Below are 17,987 nucleotides of genomic sequence, written 5' to 3'. Positions count from 1 at the left end.
ACCTACGTATTCTTACGTACTCGTAAAGCGGTATAGGTCACTTCGCGGACCGCATGGTTTATGGTTGTGGACACTAAAATCAACTCAACCTCAACATAGTCAACGTTAAACGGACTACGACATAGACACTTGACACTAATTAATAACTTAATGTGTATTTTGAAATTTATTAAAGGAATCTACCCCATACGGTCATACCTATAGGTAGGTGTACTTGTTGAAATGAAAGGTACCTACCTCCACAGGTACATATATGAGGTGTCGCACGTGACTTGTGTAGGTAGGTACGAGTCTAAGCTTAATTAAATAATTACTAATTTATTATTCAGGAAGGTATAACTTTTGAACGTATGCATGTAGGGTTGTAGGGTTAGGTACTTAATATTACACCACACTAATTATTTCGGAAAGTGTAACACTTATATGAACGTATGCATGTAGGTAGGTACGATCTGTCTGATGCATCCTTCTCCAAGTGAAAATTTTATCCGCGCTTTTCCACCAGTATCTAAAACACCCAAGGATAACAAGCTCAAATTGTTTAAGGGGTGCTAGTCATTACTGTTTTTAACGTTCCTTGTGTGTTTCAGATTCATGGGTGTCTCCACTTTGAAGAAAATTTTGCTGAGAAGAAGTTACTGAAAAATATACCTACCTACGTAGGTATTACGTGTGAGAGTGTCTACCCAGTGAAAATCCTCCCGTGAGTGCACTCTATAAGGTGCTATTAGGGAGGCGTACCTTCCATAGCTACATGACACATAAACAATGAGAGAGATGCTTATCGAAGTTTCCAAGTGTAGACTTCAAGAATCAGCAGCCAAATATTTGAACTCTAATGGTGGAATGAGGCGGAAAGGTAAGTTTGAAGGCCCAATACCTTCAAGGCTCATTCCCGCTTGCCGTTTGGGAAAAAAAACGTGTCGTGCGTAGTGGGAACACTTTCATTAATATACCTACATTTCCTACAAAGACATTCGAAAAGAAAACTTGGTGTTTTGAACTCGGAAATTCAGAACCGTTTATCCACTGGGTATGGAATGGTCTGGTTTTTACCCTACTACTCTAGCTGTCTAAAGGTACGGCCTCTATTGATGGTTGTTACTCTCCTATTCCTCTATTTCAGGTATTTAGCCACCACTCATTTCGAGCCCACTTACGCTCGGTCCGCGTTTCCTTGTTTCGACGAGCCCCAGTTCAAAGCCCGTTTCAAGATGTCCATCTTTCGAGATCGGTTCCATATTTCCCTCTTCAATATGCCCATCACGAGCACGGACGATGTGGGCTTCTACATGGGTACAGGATTGGTAAGTTGAGATTCTTTCAGTGTCTAGATTCGCCGTTTCTAAGTTCATAGAAGAGGGATTAGGAATCCTGCTGAACACCCCACGTGTTGTGGGTGGGGGGGGGGGGGGGGGTACAACCAATACGGACGTGCGTACAAGCAGCTCGAAAATTTGGCTCTCTTCACTAGAGAGCCAATCTCTTGTATTTGGGGAATCGGACCCGGTCTCCCGCATCCAAGGCGATTTGCAGTGACCACTACGCCAAGGGATCTTACAGTTAGTTACAAGGAGTAACTTAAACAATTTATTTCAGCTTCGGGATGATTTTCAAGAGTCCGTCGAGATGAGCACCTATCTGGTAGCATTTGTGGTGTGTGACTACCAAGCCATCACTGATGTGACTGCCAAGGGCGTTTCTGTGTCCGTGTACGCCCCACCCGATCTCCTTCCTCAGGCCAAGTTTGCCCTCAATACTTCCACTCACATGATGGACTTCTATGAAGAGTTCTTTGGCGTTCCGTATCCTCTGCCCAAACAGGGTAAGATTTGGTCAGGGAAATCATTTTTTCCCCTGGAGGTTTAACGTCAATGAATAACTGCTAAGGTTTTTGGCGATGGAGGATTTCCCTTGATTCGTAGACAATCTAATAGTCTCGTCACATTAACTTGATCCAAACTGAGTCGGGTCGGACCAACAGTATGCGATTGCCCAGATGGTCACTTATCCACGCACAACGTTGCTTAACTTAAGTAATCAATCGGGAACTAATGCATTCAATGTACTATTGCCGCTGACTGAATAAAGTTATGCTAAGACATCGGGCAGCCTGATAATAGTCCAGGAAACGAAGACTTTTTGCCTGACAAAACTAACGTAGTCTGGGTTTTATGACCAAGAGGTAGGGTATAATCCAGTTTTCTTTTTCCTGTAGATCTGATCGCAATACCAGACTTTGGCACAGGTGCCATGGAGAACTGGGGATTGATTACCTATCGAGAAACGTCCATCCTGTATGATGAACAGGAGACATCTGCTAGTGGACACAACTGGGTGGCAGTGGTGGTGGCTCATGAATTGGCTCATCAGGTACATACATTCGTCCAGAGGTTCCCAATCTGAGGTACTAGTGGTACGCGGAAGCATTTCTGGTGGTTCGCGAACCAAAAATTTGTGACATCGTACTACGAATAACACAGAATTTTTAGTCGTATTTAGTAGGTACTTAGAAACAGTTTCTCAGCACGGAACTCCCACCACAGCCTTTTTTTTAAAAGAGTTTTGATAGAGGGAACTGTTCCCGGGCGGGAATAGAACCCGCGGCCCTGCCCAAAATGCTCCTATGTCTATTCTCTTTTCCAGTGGTTTGGTAACTTGGTTACAATGCGATGGTGGAATGACCTTTTTTTCATTACATTATTTCCCTACATTATTTGATACGCTTCACAATTTTCCCGACGGCAGAGCCACTATCTAAGACAGGAATACAACTCTCCCCTCCACATTGTCTGCGAACTTTTCACAGCCTTTAGCACCGGCAGCAGCCACCCCTCCGTTTGCGCTTTCTATGAGCATGTCTCAGGGGGTTGGGGTTGAACACATGCCATGACGAGGGGTGAATTCCGAACGAAGCTTCAAAAGGTTCTACGAGACATCATGGAAAAGTCGATAAAGAAATTTGTTTTATGGTTTGTTTTCCTTCAAAGTGTTCTTGTTTTACTAATTTGTTACTTTCTATTATTTAGTTAAATTTTCCCAAACTGGGTTTCGTGCTGATGGCGTGTTTTTTGCAATAATTTTCAATTGTGATAACTATTTGACATGAAAGTTCGGGTTTATGCTTCGTGTGTGCTTTTTACCTTGAACCAGTGTGCATTTCCCCACGTCTAAGCTTTTATGTAATACATGCGAGAAAAAATGCCGACTCCTCTGAAATCAGAGCTAGCATTATGAATGGGATTGATTATTAAATAAATAAATTAATTATTTATTGATTGATTATTAATTTATTGAAGCTCCTCACTCTGAAAAGCTTGGGAAACTTGACACAAGAATAAAATTCTGTTTCTTTTGTGTTGATAATACACAACATAAGGCCATTTGTATCTTATCCTTATCCAAAGTTTGCCATTCGGTTCATACCTACTCAATTTAAGTACCTACCCGTAGTAAAAGCTCATAGGTAACATTTCTAAATAGGTAGATAGTCACTATCTAGTCATAGTGTCCTTTGATCACCTTTAGTTTTTCCACTAAGTTTAACACATTGTGTCCGGTTTCCAGCTGAAAGAAAATTTACAATGCAAAAACTTTCACTGACATCTCCTTTTTACTTTCCATTTTAATCTTCCATACCCATACGAAACATTAAACATTGTGGGATTTGTAAAATCCGTCACCCTCGATAACTAATAGATCCAATCGAACGAAATCCGACGTTTCTTCCGGATTGAACCGGTCGGTCGTGGCACGTGACTCGTCTATTGTGGTTTTTTACGTCCACATAGGACGTACGAGGTGAACTGCTGTGGCGCATGACAGCAGAGAACCTTTGATCAAGGTCTCGGTAGTGGGCAGCGCCAAGGACGTGAATTCGGTGCTGTGGAAGAAACAGTCGAACGTGAAGATGAATGATCATGATGTGGACGATGTGGCTTTCCTCACGGGCGTCAATCACTATCGTAAGTTGGCTAGGCGTCTTTCAAGGAGAAGAAACCCCCAGGTTTTTCATTCCATCAAAATGGGGGTCTGCCGACTTGTCATGATGTGGACGATGTGGCTTTCCTCACGGGCGTCAATCACTATCGTAAGTTGGCTAGGCGTCTTTCAAGGAGAAGAAACCCCCAGATTTTTCATTCCATCGAAGTGGGGGTCTGCCGACCTAGATTTCTCAGACAAAACGGCCTAACAGACCTAGGTTGGAAGTTTTTCCGCCGCATACGGTCCGACTGTCTGACGGACCGTGGCTGCCCTAAGGATGAACTCTCGTCATTTTCAGCAGGCAAAAACAGATCAAAAGGGTCGACCCTTTCCCCGTTTGGGGCTTTAACACTACCGGTAGCTCACCCCCGGTTCGAACTTTGGCCCATCTAAGAAATACCTACTATTTTAAATCATCGGCTGGCACACATTTCCACGCCCTAATTTTGAATTCGTTGCTTATGTTTCCAGAAAGTCAGAACGGTATTCACAAGCGTTCCCTATACGAACACAACAAACGGCCTAACAGACCTAGGTTGGAAGTTTTTCCGCCGCATACGGTCCGACTGTCTGACGGACCGTGGCTGCCCTAAGGATGAACTCACGTCATTTTCAGCAGGCAAAAACAGGTCAAAAGGGTCGACCCTTTCCCTGTTTGGGGCTTTAACACTACGGGTAGCTCACCCCCGGTTCGAACTTTGGCCGATCTAAGAAATACCTACTATTTTAAATCATCAGCTGGCACACATTTCCACGCCCTAATTTTGTTTCCAGAAAGTCAGAACGGTATTCACAAGCGTTCCCTATACGAACACAATGGGGTGGCCGTATGCTCGCAGAATCGTGCTCTCATTATTGCATCTGTGGTACTCTCTATACTTTTCCTCAGCTCACTTATCATCGCCTATGTTGGACCCCAGAATGGTAAGTACTTTAGTGGTAAGTGGTATTGAAGTGACCTACTGTGGTACTCTCTATATTTTTCCTCAGCTCACTTATCATCGCTTATGTGAGACCCCAGAATGGTAAGTACTGTAGTGGTAAGTGGTATTGAAGTGACCTACTGTGGTACTTTCAATATTTTTCCTGAGCTCAATTATCATTGCATATGTGGGACTGCAGAATGGTAAGTATATTTTTCTTATAGGTGGGATAAAAAGGAACTGTGGTGTGTTCTACGAACGACTCCGCACGTTTTCAAGTTATTGTTTCACTACAAATTTTCATCAGTAAATGGTTTCTTCAAATTAAATTGATACCAAGGGCAATGTAAACCTAGACCCCTGACAAATGAAGTGTGCCTAAACTTTGAAGGCATGCAATTCCAATTCCAATCAATCTCTTCCATATTCCCAGACTGTCCCTGTATTGGCGAGAAACCCGTGTTCCTTCAGGACGAAGATCTGAATGGTGCCAAACGACCGGTCATTCCAATAGCTACCAGCGGCGAAGTGTTTCCTTGGAACAACGTGCGACTGCCGACGTTTGCCCATCCGCTTCGCTACGTGATCAATATTCATCCTAACTTGACTACACTCGATGTCAAAGGTAAGGTAATGGGGTCAACAACCTCTGGAAATCGTAGGGTCGTTCACAGAGTGGTTCATCTAGTCCCAATTGCCCCAGACCGGAGCTTCTCAAAGGGGCCCGGAACTAGCAGTTTTTTTTTCTTCAGGAAATAAAATACGAGTAGGTACCTAAAGTAGTTTAGCTATTCGTTTACGGGCGGGTTCATCTAGTCCCCATTTCCAAAGGCCGCCGGCCGGACCTTCCCGGAGTCAATACCGGAGTGTAGTTTAGCTAAAACTACCTAGTATTCTTGTTCCGTTGTTCGTAAAATTTGTTGCAAAGATGACGACTCCATGTCGAATGAAATTCGAAATAATATCAAGTAATACATACGTAAATAATTGGATTTGGTATTAGTAGTCTACCACTTCAAAAAGATTAGGAACCTGGGGGGGTATAAGGAGCAGGAGATTGTCTGGATGAACATGACAGATGGTGAGTTTCTATACATTTGAGTAGCCCAATTCCAAAAGGGGACATTTTTTTTTAACGGTGCTTGTTTCAAAAGATATGAGTTTTCCAACCTGGTTAAAAGTTAACTTCAATCGTCTGTGCTCCGTGGGGAACTTCTCTCACTGTCTTTCTCTCTCCCTCTTCTCTTCACTTGCTTTGCTTTCCGTATCCGTGAGATAGGCATGACACTTATCTCAAGGTGTTGGAAGGATTGGGGGTTTAAAAACTCTTGGACGCCCAGAAACAATATCTGGGCTCCTTCCGTGTCCCTAATAAAGATTATATTCCTTCTCCACGGAAGACAACCTAAACTTGTTCCTTTCTCCAGTCACATTCAAGCTGCCCAATTCAATTAAGTGGATCAAAGCCAACGTGAATCAGTCCGGATTCTATCGAGTCACATACGATGATCATTTGTGGGATGCCCTCATCCAGGCTCTCAAGACAAATCATGAAGTGTTCAGTCCCGCTGACAGAGCCAGTCTGATTGATGATGCTTTCACCCTGAGCAGGTTGGTAAATATGTTGTTGTTGTTGTTGTTGTTGTTGTTGTAGTGGCTTCAGCTGTAGCCAAATGGTGATGGCAATGGGGGTGATGATCACTAGGCATGTTTATTTGGCTCGTCCTGAACCGCAGTCAACCATCGTGAGGACCTGTGCTTATTCCTTAAAAGTAGAGAGAACCTTTTGAAAACTGCCATACGATGATCATTTGTGGGATGCCCTCATCCAGGCTCTCAAGACAAATCATGAAGTGTTCAGTCCCGCTGACAGAGCCAGTCTGATAGATGATGCTTTCACCCTGAGCAGGTTGGTAAATATGTTGTTGTTGTTGTTGTTGTTGTTGTTGTTGTTGTTGTTGTTTTGTTGTTGTTGTTGTAGTGGCTTCAGCTGTAGCCAAATGGTGATGGCAATGAAAGGATACCTATATTTTTTCTGCCATACACCGGGGGTGATGATCAGTAGGCATGTTTATTTGGCTCGTCCTGAACCGCAGTCAACCATCGTGAGGACTTGTTCTTATTCTTTAAAGTAGAGAGAACCCTTTGAAAACTGCCAACTAGTTACGCTGTTTAGGGTTAGCGGGTCTCCTCGACAACATAGATTTACCTCGTCGGTCGACGCCCGTCGGCTGGACACACCTTATGGTCAACACCTCAACTTAATTTTCACTTTTCATTTCCAGAGCGGGTCTCGTTAACGCCACAGTTCCTCTCGAGTTGTCCACCTATCTTCTCAAAGAGAAGGACTACGTCCCGTGGGCGACAGCCCTCGAACATTTCCAACACTGGAGCACCTCCCTCTCTGAAGCTTCCCCTTACCGTCTCTTCGAACAGTATGTGAAGAAGTTGCTGACCCCGATATCCCATCATATTGGGTGGGAAGACACGGGATCTCATCTGGAGAAGCTGATGCGGTCGGATATCTTGGCTGCTGCCGTGCTGGTGGGGGTGGACACGGTGGTGAAGGAGTCCAAGAGCAAGTTCAACGGATGGATGGAGAAGGGATTCCGGATCCCGCCCAACCTTCGAGAGGTCGTGTATTACGCTGGTAAGTACTAATGTAGGTGTTATGGGCAACACCGATCGAAGGCTAGGATGAATCGACATATCGTCCACAAGTTATTGTGTTTCTGGGCGGGGCCGTAGGGGTCGAGGCCCCCTCCCTCCTCGAGCTCAATTTTTCTTCTGTACTGTAGGCTAGGCTCAGAAAATTTGAAGCATCCTCCCCGTTGCACCACAAAGTTGCTGTTGTACCTTGAGTTTACGTGGACGAAGAGTGTTCTTACTGTAGGTTCATCTTTGTACGACTCCATGTTAGTTAGGAATAACAAGCTTCTCAACTTCTCATATAGATGTTTATATCTAGATTATCTAGTAATCCTCATTAAAGGTTCGAGAAATTTTTCGGTCTTAAAACTTTCTTCTTTGTTATTTTTCCCAAGGTATCAAGTATGGCGGAGTGAAGGAATGGCAGAACTGCTGGGCCAAATACAACAGTACTCGAGTACCTAGCGAACGAAAGCTGCTGCTGAAGGTGTTGGGAGCATCCCGAGATCCTTGGATATTACAGAGGTAAAAACGTTTTCTCTACCACGTAACCCTTGGGCTAGCAACTCTCACTAATTCAGGTAGACCTGTCAGGTACACTTGGTACCTGATGAGCACACACTATCAGGAGACCTGACAGGCGGACCTTATCAGGGGTGGCCTGAGAGTAAAATTATTATGTGGTCATAAGTTTTTTTTTTTTTTTTTTTTCATCGATCCAGATTCGATTAATTCAAGTACTTACGTATCTGGATTCGATTGACTTGGATTTTCAAAACCTTTTAATTATTATTATTTTTTTTTTTTTAAATTTATCTGGATTCAATAGATTCAGAAAAAAAAAGTCTCAAATAAATGAGGATAATATTCCATGCCTCGGCTGGAATTGAACCCGCGGTCGGTGAATGACCTTGGCTAACTACATTTCAGATATCTCCTAGCAACCCTGGACCGTGACGTCATCAAGCCTCAGGATGTGAAAGATGTTCTGAGTGTGGTAGCATCCAATCCGGAAGGCAATTTCCTCGCCTGGAGACATTTGAAGGCACACTGGAAAGGTCTGCAGAATCTGTTTGGCAATGGAACGTTCAGTATGGGGGCACTCATTGGTGTTGTGACGTCACACTTCTCCGCTCCGTATGATTTACATGAAGTAAGTGCTAGAATTTTTTGCCGCCTTGTCTGATAATTAAGAAGGAAAGTGATAGGTATGTTATCCCTTTATTCTCTTCTTTTTTTTAGCAAAGGTTTATGTTCGCATCATCTTTATAACGTGTACCCTTGTTCTATTTGCCTCAGGTGAAGGCATTCTTCAAAGACATGGACGTGGGATCAGGAGCGCGGTCACTCGAGCAAAGCTTGGAAACCATTGAGCTCAACATACATTGGGTGAGGCGCAATGAAGAGCCCATATTCCAGTGGTTATCCAGCTATCTTCAATAGCAGGAGACTGGTCAAAACAATTCGACCATGAACACTTCCAAGTCGAAACCATTCATATAAATGTTAGGAGCCCCTGACTGTCATTATTGTAAATAGATAGTAGACTTAAGGCTTAAGGGTTTTTGGGACACAATTTACCAACAGTAACATCACACATGGGCCAGTTTAAAGGTCGGTTTGGCAAAGTACGTAAGTTGAAGAGAATGGCCCCTAACATTTTTTTTTACCAAGGTTGTGTTTATAAACTTTAGTTTAAGTCTAGCTGGATTTAGATTTGCAAAAATTTGAAATGATGTGACTGTGTTTATTATTTATCTACATACCGTATTATGTATTTATTTTATACCTACGTAGTTATACGTGAGATGAAATGTACTTAAGTTTGTAATTATGTGCTGGACCCATTTTTATCCGAATCCCTATCGTTTCTGTTATTTCTTCTGCCTGCTTGTAAACGTTTTTCTGTTTAAATTACCTCTATCTTCCTTTCTACTTAACTGTATAAGTGTATGCATACTTATCTACTATTACTCAAGTACATATTTTTCAACAAAATAAAATGTTCTAGTCCTTTTCGTGATAAATTTTGAAAAAATTATCGTTCTTCTTTCTTCGTGAGGCTAATTTAATATTGCAGATTTCTTTTTTTTCCGAAAATAGAAAAAAAAGTACCTACGCCTTAAAAATTTAAATAACACCGCCAAAAAAAGAACAAATTTGAATTCGCGCTCTTTTTCAAACGAGTCGAAGAAAATTGGCTTCACTTTTATCACAAGTTCTCGTCAAGTATCCAGTCTTTTTATACTCCACGGAAATTTCTCGCACTTGCGCACTCTAGCGTTTAAAATCAAAAAGATAAACAAATGTCGTTTTGCCGTTTGCCGGTTTTGCGACTTTTGCGTTGTGCCGAATTGGAGCCAATTCATGAGCCACCACCACTGCCACCCAGTTGTGTCCACTAGCAGATGTCTCCTGTTCATCATACAGGATGGACGTTTCTCGGTAGGTGATCAATCCCCAGTTCTCCATAGCACCTGTGCCAAAGTCTGGTATTGCGATCAGATCTACAGGAAAAAGAAAACTGAATTATTAGGCTGCTCAATGTCTTTTGTCCACTCACACCGTCTGATAGTCGGAATGTGTGGCGGGAATCAGAGCTAGGTTATTAGACTGTTTGAGAGACTTATGTAGGTCTCAAAACCTAGCATGGATCACTGAAGTTAAGCAACGTTATGAGTGACCATCAAGGCAATCGCGTACTGCTGGCCTGGCCCAACTGTCGAGAAATGGCACCGAATTCACGTCCTTGGCGCTGCCCACTACCGAGACCTTGATCAAAGGTTCTCTGCTGTCATGCGCCACAGCAGTTCACCTCGTTACGTCCTATGTGGACGTAAAAAACCACAATAGACGAGTCACGTGCCACGACCAACCGGTTCAATCCGGAAGAAACGTCGGGTTTCGTTCGATTGGATCTATTAGTTATCGAGGGTGACAGATTTTACAAATCCCACAATGTTTAATGTTTAGTATGGGTATGGAAGATTAAAATGGAAAGTAAAAAGGAGATGTCATTGAAAGTTTTTGCATTGTAATGTGTTAAACCTAGTGAAAAAAATAAAGGTGATCAAAGGACACTATGACTAGATAGTGACTATCTACCTAAAAATGTTACCTATGAGCTTTTACTACGGGTAGGTACCTACTTAAATTGAGTAGGTATGAACCGAATGGCAAACTTTGGATAAGGATAAGATACAAATGGCCTTATGTTGTGTATTATCAACACATAAGAAACAGAATTTTATTCTTGTGTCAAGTTTCCCAAGCTTTTCAGAGTGAGGAGCTTCAATAAATTTACTCAGAAACATGAATCAATCCCATTCATAATGCTAGCAGATTTCAGAGGAGTCGGCATTTTTTCTCGCATGCATTACACAAAAGCTTAGACGTGGGGAAATGCACACTGGTTCAAGGTAAAAAGCACACACGAAGCATAAACCCGAGGAGAACCTTTGATCAAGGTCTCGGTAGTGGGCAGCGCCAAGGACGTGAATTCGGTGCTGTGGAAGAAACAGTCGAACGTGAAGATGAATGATCATGATGTGGACGATGTGGCTTTCCTCACGGGCGTCAATCACTATCGTAAGTTGGCTAGGCGTCTTTCAAGGAGAAGAAACCCCCAGGTTTTTCATTCCATCAAAATGGGGGTCTGCCGACTTGGATTTCTCAGACAAAACGGCCTAACAGACCTAGGTTGGAAGTTTTTCCGCCGCATACGGTCCGACTGTCTGACGGACCGTGGCTGCCCTAAGGATGAAATCTCGTCATTTTCACCAGGCCAAAACAGATCAAAAGGGTCGACCCTTTCCCCGTTTGGGGCTTTAACACTACCGGTAGCTCACCCCCGGTTCGAACTTTGGCCCATCTAAGAAATACCTACTATTTTAAATCATCGGCTGGCACACATTTCCACGCCCTAATTTTGAATTCGTTGCTTATGTTTCCAGAAAGTCAGAACGGTATTCACAAGCGTTCCCTATACGAACACAATGGGGTGGCCGTATGCTCGCAGAATCGTGCTCTCATTATTGCATCTGTGGTACTCTCTATACTTTTCCTCAGCTCACTTATCATCGCTTATGTTGGACCCCAGAATGGTAAGTACTTTAGTGGTAAGTGGTATTGAAGTGACCTACTGTGGTACTCTCTATATTTTTCTTCAGCTCACTTATCATCGCTTATGTGGGACCCCAGAATGGTAAGTACTGTAGTGGTAAGTGGTATTGAAGTGACCTACTGTGGTACTCTCTATACTTTTCCTCAGCTCACTTATCATCGCTTATGTGGGACCCCAGAATGGTAACTACTGTAGTGGTAAGTGGTATTGAAGTGACCTACTGTGGTATTTTCAATATTTTTCCTGAGCTCACTTATCATTGCATATGTGGGACTGCAGAATGGTAAATGTGGGACCCCAGAATGGTAAGTACTGTAGTGGTAAGTGGTATTGAAGTGACCTACTGTGGTACTTTCAATATTTTTCCTGAGCTCACTTATCATTGCATATGTGGGACTGCAGAATGGTAAGTAGGTATATTTTTCTTATAGGTGGGATAAAAAGGAACTGTGGTCTGTTCTACGAACGACTCCGCACGTTTTCAAGTTATTGTTTCACTACAAATTTTCATCAGTAAATGGTTTCTTCAAATTAAATTGATACCAAGGGCAATGTAAACCTAGACCCCTGACGAATGAAGTGTGCCTGAACTTTGAAGACATGCAAGTCCAATTCCAATCCATCTCTTCCATATTCCCAGACTGTCCGTGTATTGGCGAGAAACCCGTGTTCCTTCAGGACGAAGATCTGAATGGCGCCAAACGACCGGTCATTCCAATAGCTACCAGCGGCGAAGTGTTTCCTTGGAACAACGTGCGACTGCCCACAAGTACGGGAATGCCGAGACCAAAGACTTCTGGAGTGTCCTCAGCAAACATTCCAACCATTCTATCAACGTCAAGGTACGTGAGAGAATTCCGAGATGAGTTTGTAGATCTAAGGTGTGTTTAAACATAGCTTTGTTATCGAGGCAGTCACAAGTACGGGAATGCCGAGACCAAAGACTTCTGGAGTGTCCTCAGCAAACATTCCAACCATTCTATCAACGTCAAGGTACGTGAGAGGATTCCGAGATGAGTTTGTAAATCGGTGTGTCTAAACATAGCTTTGTTATGGACGGTTCAGTCGATCGACGGCCGGTCGACTATGTGTGGACACACCTTTACGGTTTTCAGATAAGAAATAAGTTGTTTAATAAGACAGGCTACATATGATTGACAGGCTTAGCCTTAAGTTTTGCCTGACAGGCTTAGCCTAAGGTTTTGCCTGACAGACCTACGCTTAAGTTTTGCCTGACAGGCCAGAAGGATCTCATCTACCATATGATGCCAACATTGTTACACAGATCTACAGAACTGAAATCATTGGATGCAAGTAAGAACTGAAAGAGCAAATTTATTTAGAAAAAATAACATATTTATATAACTTTGGAACTATGATGCCAACATTGTTACACAGATCTACAGAACTGAAATCATCGGATGCAAGTAAGAACTGAAAGAGCAAATTTATTTAGAAAAAATAACATATTTATATAACTTTGGAACGGTAGGTACTTGTGCAGAGTCGATCGACGGCCGGTCGACTATGTGTGGACACACCTTTACGGTTTTCAGATAAGAAATAAGTTGTTTAATAAGACAGCCTACATAAATATGATTGACAGGCTTAGCCTTAAGTTTTGCCTGACAGGCTTAGCCTAAGGTTTTGCCTGACAGACCTAGACTTAAGTTTTGCCTGACAGGTCTAGGCTTATGTGATTAGTGTTATTATAGGGTTAGGTTAAATACAAAAAGGAGCTTTTCTTTTCCACGGATGTGACTTCTGTATAATTACCTTTGGAACTAAGTATCCTGACAGGCCTAGGCTTATACCTACCTGTCGAGCAAAACCTGTCGTGAGTGCCGGATAAAAATTGTGTATCATCAAGCTACTATAAAGCCCTACACCTTTTATTTTTGGTTTTTGGTTCCTCTGAACCTTGATACCACCACCAGCGGCGCAGCTAATATTAAGGTGAACGCTTTCGTATTTCCTTGCAGGCCATTATGGACACTTGGTCGCGTCAAATGGGGTTCCCCGTGATTCGCATATCTCGCATTACGCCCCAACATTCGTCCAACAGCAGCACCACCCCTGCCCCTCCCCCCATGATCGAATATTCCGCCACTCAAACCCGATTCCTCCTAACGAACGAACCATATGGTCGAAACGATTCGAAGCTTCTGCTACCGCGGTCCCCATATGACTACAAGTGGTATGTGCCGCTCAGCTACTACACGGATCAGACGGGGTATAAGGAGCAGGAGATTGTCTGGATGAACATGACAGATGGTGAGTTTCTATACGTACATTTGAGTAGAATAATGATAATTATATTGATAATGATAATGATAATGATAATGATAATTATATTGATAATGATAATGATAATGATAATGATAATTATATTGATAATGATAATGATAATGATAATGATAATGATAATTATATTGATAATGATAATGATAATGATAATGATAATTATATTGATAATGATAATGATAATGATAATGATAATTATATTGATAATGATAATGATAATGATAATGATAATTATATTGATAATGATAATGATAATGATAATGATAATTATATTGATAATGATAATGATAATGATAATGATAATTATATTGATAATGATAATGATAATGATAATGATAATTATATTGATAATGATAATGATAATGATAATGATAATTATATTGATAATGATAATGATAATGATAATGATAATTATATTGATAATGATAATGATAATGATAATGATAATTATATTGATAATGATAATGATAATGATAATGATAATGATAATGATAATAATAATAATAATAAACATGAGCTAAGGGAGCTAATGCTTGTAGATTTTGCAAGGGGTAGGGATGTAGGAGCAAAGAGATTTCCTTTTCCTTTTTTAAAGATTTCCTTTGGTTTGAAGCACATAAGTCCAAGTATTTATAACAGACGGAGCTGGGGATGCATAATGAGGAGGCCCCTGCTGCTACAACAACAAGTATGTATTTTTAATTTTACCCCTGTTTCTTTCACAGAGTCGTCGAGAGCAAGAACTCAGAAACGTACCCAAGTGGCGGAAATACTGGAAATTGATCATGAAGAAAGACAACCCAGAAGAGAAAGAAAAGCTGGAGTGGGAAAGAAAATATCTGCACAAAATAATGCTCAAGTTTCTCAACGTTGTGGAAAATATTCCCGAGGAAGGTTTGTGAAAATGATCAGGGTTACTTTTTTTCCAGGTGTTTAATGTCACCTTTTAACACCTAAGGAACCTAAGGTCTTGGTGTGCTTTAGTTTTTACCCACCAATCTGCGACAAGTTACTCACCTGCTTACATTAACATCACCCAGTTCTTAAAGAAAAAGCCCAATCTGAGGATTAGGTGTAGGGGCAAAGAGCCCCAAAAAATGGGGGTGCATCCTATACGAATCTACAAACCTCACCCAGCCTGAGTGGGATTGGGAAAAGCCAGCATCATGAAATTGCCCAGATGGTCCATCCGTTTACCTTCTAACCACATGTTGCTTAATTTTAGTGATCCTTAACACGTTGATCGCCATGGAAGACGTAAAATGTCTTACACAATTGTACCATAATTATGGCTCTGTGTCTACCTGGGTCTTACACAATTGTACCATATGGCCCCGTAAGACACATAGGGACTTTTCTAAAAATATCAAAAGATCAAAACCTCTTATAGGTATTCGTGTTTTGGTTGTTCTCATGATAATCCACAATTTTCAGGCGATATTCCGAGCAACATTGTGCGATACTGCGAGCGATTTATTGAGTTTAACAGTACTCGAGTACCTAGCGAACGAAAGCTGCTGCTGAAGGTGTTGGGAGCATCCCGAGATCCTTGGATATTACAGAGGTAAAAACGTTTTCTCTACCACGTAACCCTTGGGCTAGCAACTCTCACTAATTCAGGTAGACCTGTCAGGTACACTTGGTACCTGATGAGCACACACTATCAGGAGACCTGACAGGCGGACCTTATCAGGGGTGGCCTGAGAGTAAAATTATTATGTGGTCATAAGTTTTTTTTTTTTTTTTTTCATCGATCCAGATTCGATTAATTCAAGTACGTATCTGGATTCGATGGACTTAGATTTTCAAAACCTTTTTTTTTTTTAATTTATCTGGATTCAATAGATTCAGAAAAAAAAGTCTCAAATAAATGAGGATAATATTCCATGCCTCGGCTGGAATTGAACCCGCGGTCGGTGAATGACCTTGGCTAACTAATCCACTCATATGATGGACTTCTATGAAGAGTTCTTTGGCGTTCCGTACCCTCTGCCCAAACAGGGTAAGATTTGATCAGGGAAATTATTTTTCCCCCTAGAGCTTTAACGTCAATGCTAAGGTTTTTGGTGACGGGGGTTTTCCCTTTGGGCCAGGCCAGCAGTACGCGATTGCCTTGATGATCACTTTTTGCCCTCAACACATCCACTCATATGATGGACTTCTATGAAGAGTTCTTTGGCGTTCCGTACCCTCTGCCCAAACAGGGTAAGATTTAATCAGGGAAATTATTTTCCCCCTAGAGCTTTAACGGCAATGCTAAGGTTTTTGGTGACGGGGGTTTTCCCTTCATTTCTCGAAGTTGGGCCAGGCCAGCAGTACGCGATTGCCTTGATGGTCACTTATCCAGGCATAACGTTGCTTAACTTCAGTGATCCATGCTAGGTTTTGAGACCTACATAAGTCTCTCAAACGGTCCAATAACGTAGGTCTGATTCCCGCCACACATTCCGACTATCAGCTATCAGACGGTGTGAGCACGTCATCAAGCCTCAGGATGTGAAAGATGTTCTGAGTGTGGTAGCATCCAATCCGGAAGGCAATTTCCTCGCCTGGAGACATTTGAAAGCTCACTGGAAAGGTCTGCAGAATCTGTTTGGTAATGGAACGTTCAGTATGGGTGCACTCATTGGTGTTGTGACGTCACACTTCTCTGCTCCTTATGATTTACATGAAGTAAGTGAGAGACCTTTTTTTAAAAAAAAAAAAATAAATCCCCTTTAGAGATGACTAGATGAGCTACCTATTTCTCGACAAAGTCTCTCCCTCTCTTTTTCTCTTCTCTCCCTCTTTCTCCCTTCCTCTCCCTCTTTCCATCCTCCCTCCCTATCTCTCTTTCTCTCTCTCTCTCTCTCTCTATTCCCTTCAGTGGTGTACTGGTTAGCGCGGTGGACTTTAAATCCGTAGGTTGGTGGCTCGAGCCCAAGCTCCCCAAGTCAAGTCACGAAATTTAGCGTAGTATATTAAGCGGGGATCGACATTTGTGACAAGCATTTATGCTCAACACAATTAAAATTCCCTTCTTTTTTATTTCTTTTAAAGGTCTATTTTCGCACCATTTTTTGACGAGTACATAAAGTAAAATCACTTATTTTTCTTTGCCTCAGGTGAAGGCATTCTTCAAAGACATGGACGTGGGATCAGGCGCGCGTTCACTCGAGCAAAGCTTGGAAACCATTGAGCTCAACATACATTGGGTGAGGCGGAATGAGGAGCCCATATTCCAGTGGTTATCCAGCTATCTTCAATAGCAGGAGACTGGATCGGAGCCAAACAATTCGACCATGAACACTTCCAAGTCGATGCCATTCATATAAATGTTAAGAACCCCTGAACAACTGTCATTATTGTAAATAAAGAGTAGGTTAAGGGTTTTTGGGACACAATTTACAATCAGTAAGTCAGTTCACCCGATTGGGCCAGTTTCGAAGTCGGCTTTGCAAGTCACGTAAGTTCAAGAGACTTGAAAAAAAAAAGAGATGTTTGACAGAGGGAAGAGGTCTTGTCTCGAAATCGAAGAGAGGAAGACAGAATAGGACAAAGCCGTTCCGAGAACGAATCGTATATCTATTTAGGATAAAGTTCGTTCTAGGCTAAGAGATAAACACGTTTCTCGTGTCGAATGGCCCTTTACTTTACCAAGAGGTTGTGTAAATAAATTTTAGTTTAAGTCTAGATGGATTTGGAGTTGAAAATTCGGAAACGATGATGTGACTGTGTTTATTATCTATGTATAATTATAATTAGGTAGTTTATATGTAACTTACTCGTAAGTTTGTAATTTTGTGCTGGACCCATTTTTATCCGAATCCCTATTGTTTCTGTTATTATTTCTTCTGCCTGCTTGTAAACGTTTTTCTGTTTAAATTACCTCTATCTTCCTTTCTACTTAACTGTGTACTTATCTACTATTACTCAAGTAGGTACATATTTTTCAACAAAATAAAATGTTCTAGTCCTTTTCGTGATAAATTTTGAAAAAATTATTGTTCTTCTTTTTTCGTGAG

General features: G+C 41.8%; 3 protein-coding genes and 1 long non-coding RNA gene across 4 annotated transcripts; all 4 read left to right on the top strand.

The window, feature by feature from the left end:
• Positions 1 to 590: 590 nt before the first annotated feature.
• On the top strand, positions 591 to 9,565 carry LOC103517728 (leucyl-cystinyl aminopeptidase-like; the record flags this gene model as incomplete). The annotated part of the gene is made up of 14 exons (XM_017447560.2): positions 591 to 703; positions 1,127 to 1,307; positions 1,600 to 1,825; positions 2,219 to 2,373; positions 2,647 to 2,689; positions 3,855 to 3,965; positions 4,759 to 4,908; positions 5,341 to 5,532; positions 5,914 to 5,988; positions 6,335 to 6,518; positions 7,193 to 7,557; positions 7,952 to 8,081; positions 8,487 to 8,709; positions 8,856 to 9,565. Coding segments are annotated over 14 exons (2,292 nt in total), but the record flags the coding sequence as incomplete, so codon positions are not given.
• LOC103517727 lies at positions 2,932 to 14,619 on the top strand. Its single transcript, XM_017447559.2, has 8 exons — positions 2,932 to 2,972; positions 3,568 to 3,844; positions 11,024 to 11,144; positions 11,510 to 11,659; positions 12,320 to 12,521; positions 12,594 to 12,672; positions 13,662 to 13,953; positions 14,597 to 14,619. The coding sequence occupies exons 3-8, from the start codon at positions 11,090 to 11,092 to the stop codon at positions 14,617 to 14,619; spliced, it is 801 nt and encodes a 266-aa protein (XP_017303048.1). The 5' UTR covers positions 2,932 to 2,972; positions 3,568 to 3,844; positions 11,024 to 11,089.
• A 92-nt stretch (positions 14,620 to 14,711) lies between these two features.
• LOC113470926 lies at positions 14,712 to 15,452 on the top strand. The gene is made up of 2 exons (XR_003393813.1): positions 14,712 to 14,877; positions 15,418 to 15,452. It is a non-coding gene; the product is annotated as an uncharacterized LOC113470926 (long non-coding RNA).
• Positions 15,453 to 15,933: 481 nt separating this feature from the next.
• Positions 15,934 to 17,935, top strand: LOC103517726 (aminopeptidase N-like). Its single transcript, XM_008482771.3, has 3 exons — positions 15,934 to 15,985; positions 16,442 to 16,656; positions 17,088 to 17,935. The coding sequence occupies exons 1-3, from the start codon at positions 15,934 to 15,936 to the stop codon at positions 17,229 to 17,231; spliced, it is 411 nt and encodes a 136-aa protein (XP_008480993.1). The 3' UTR covers positions 17,232 to 17,935.
• The last annotated feature ends 52 nt before the right edge of the window (positions 17,936 to 17,987 follow it).

The sequence above is a fragment of the Diaphorina citri genome, unplaced genomic scaffold, assembly GCF_000475195.1.
Source record: "Diaphorina citri unplaced genomic scaffold, Diaci psyllid genome assembly version 1.1 scaffold1938, whole genome shotgun sequence".
Lineage (NCBI taxonomy): Eukaryota > Metazoa > Arthropoda > Insecta > Hemiptera > Psyllidae > Diaphorina > Diaphorina citri.
This window is presented reverse-complemented; position numbering and strand designations above follow the sequence as displayed.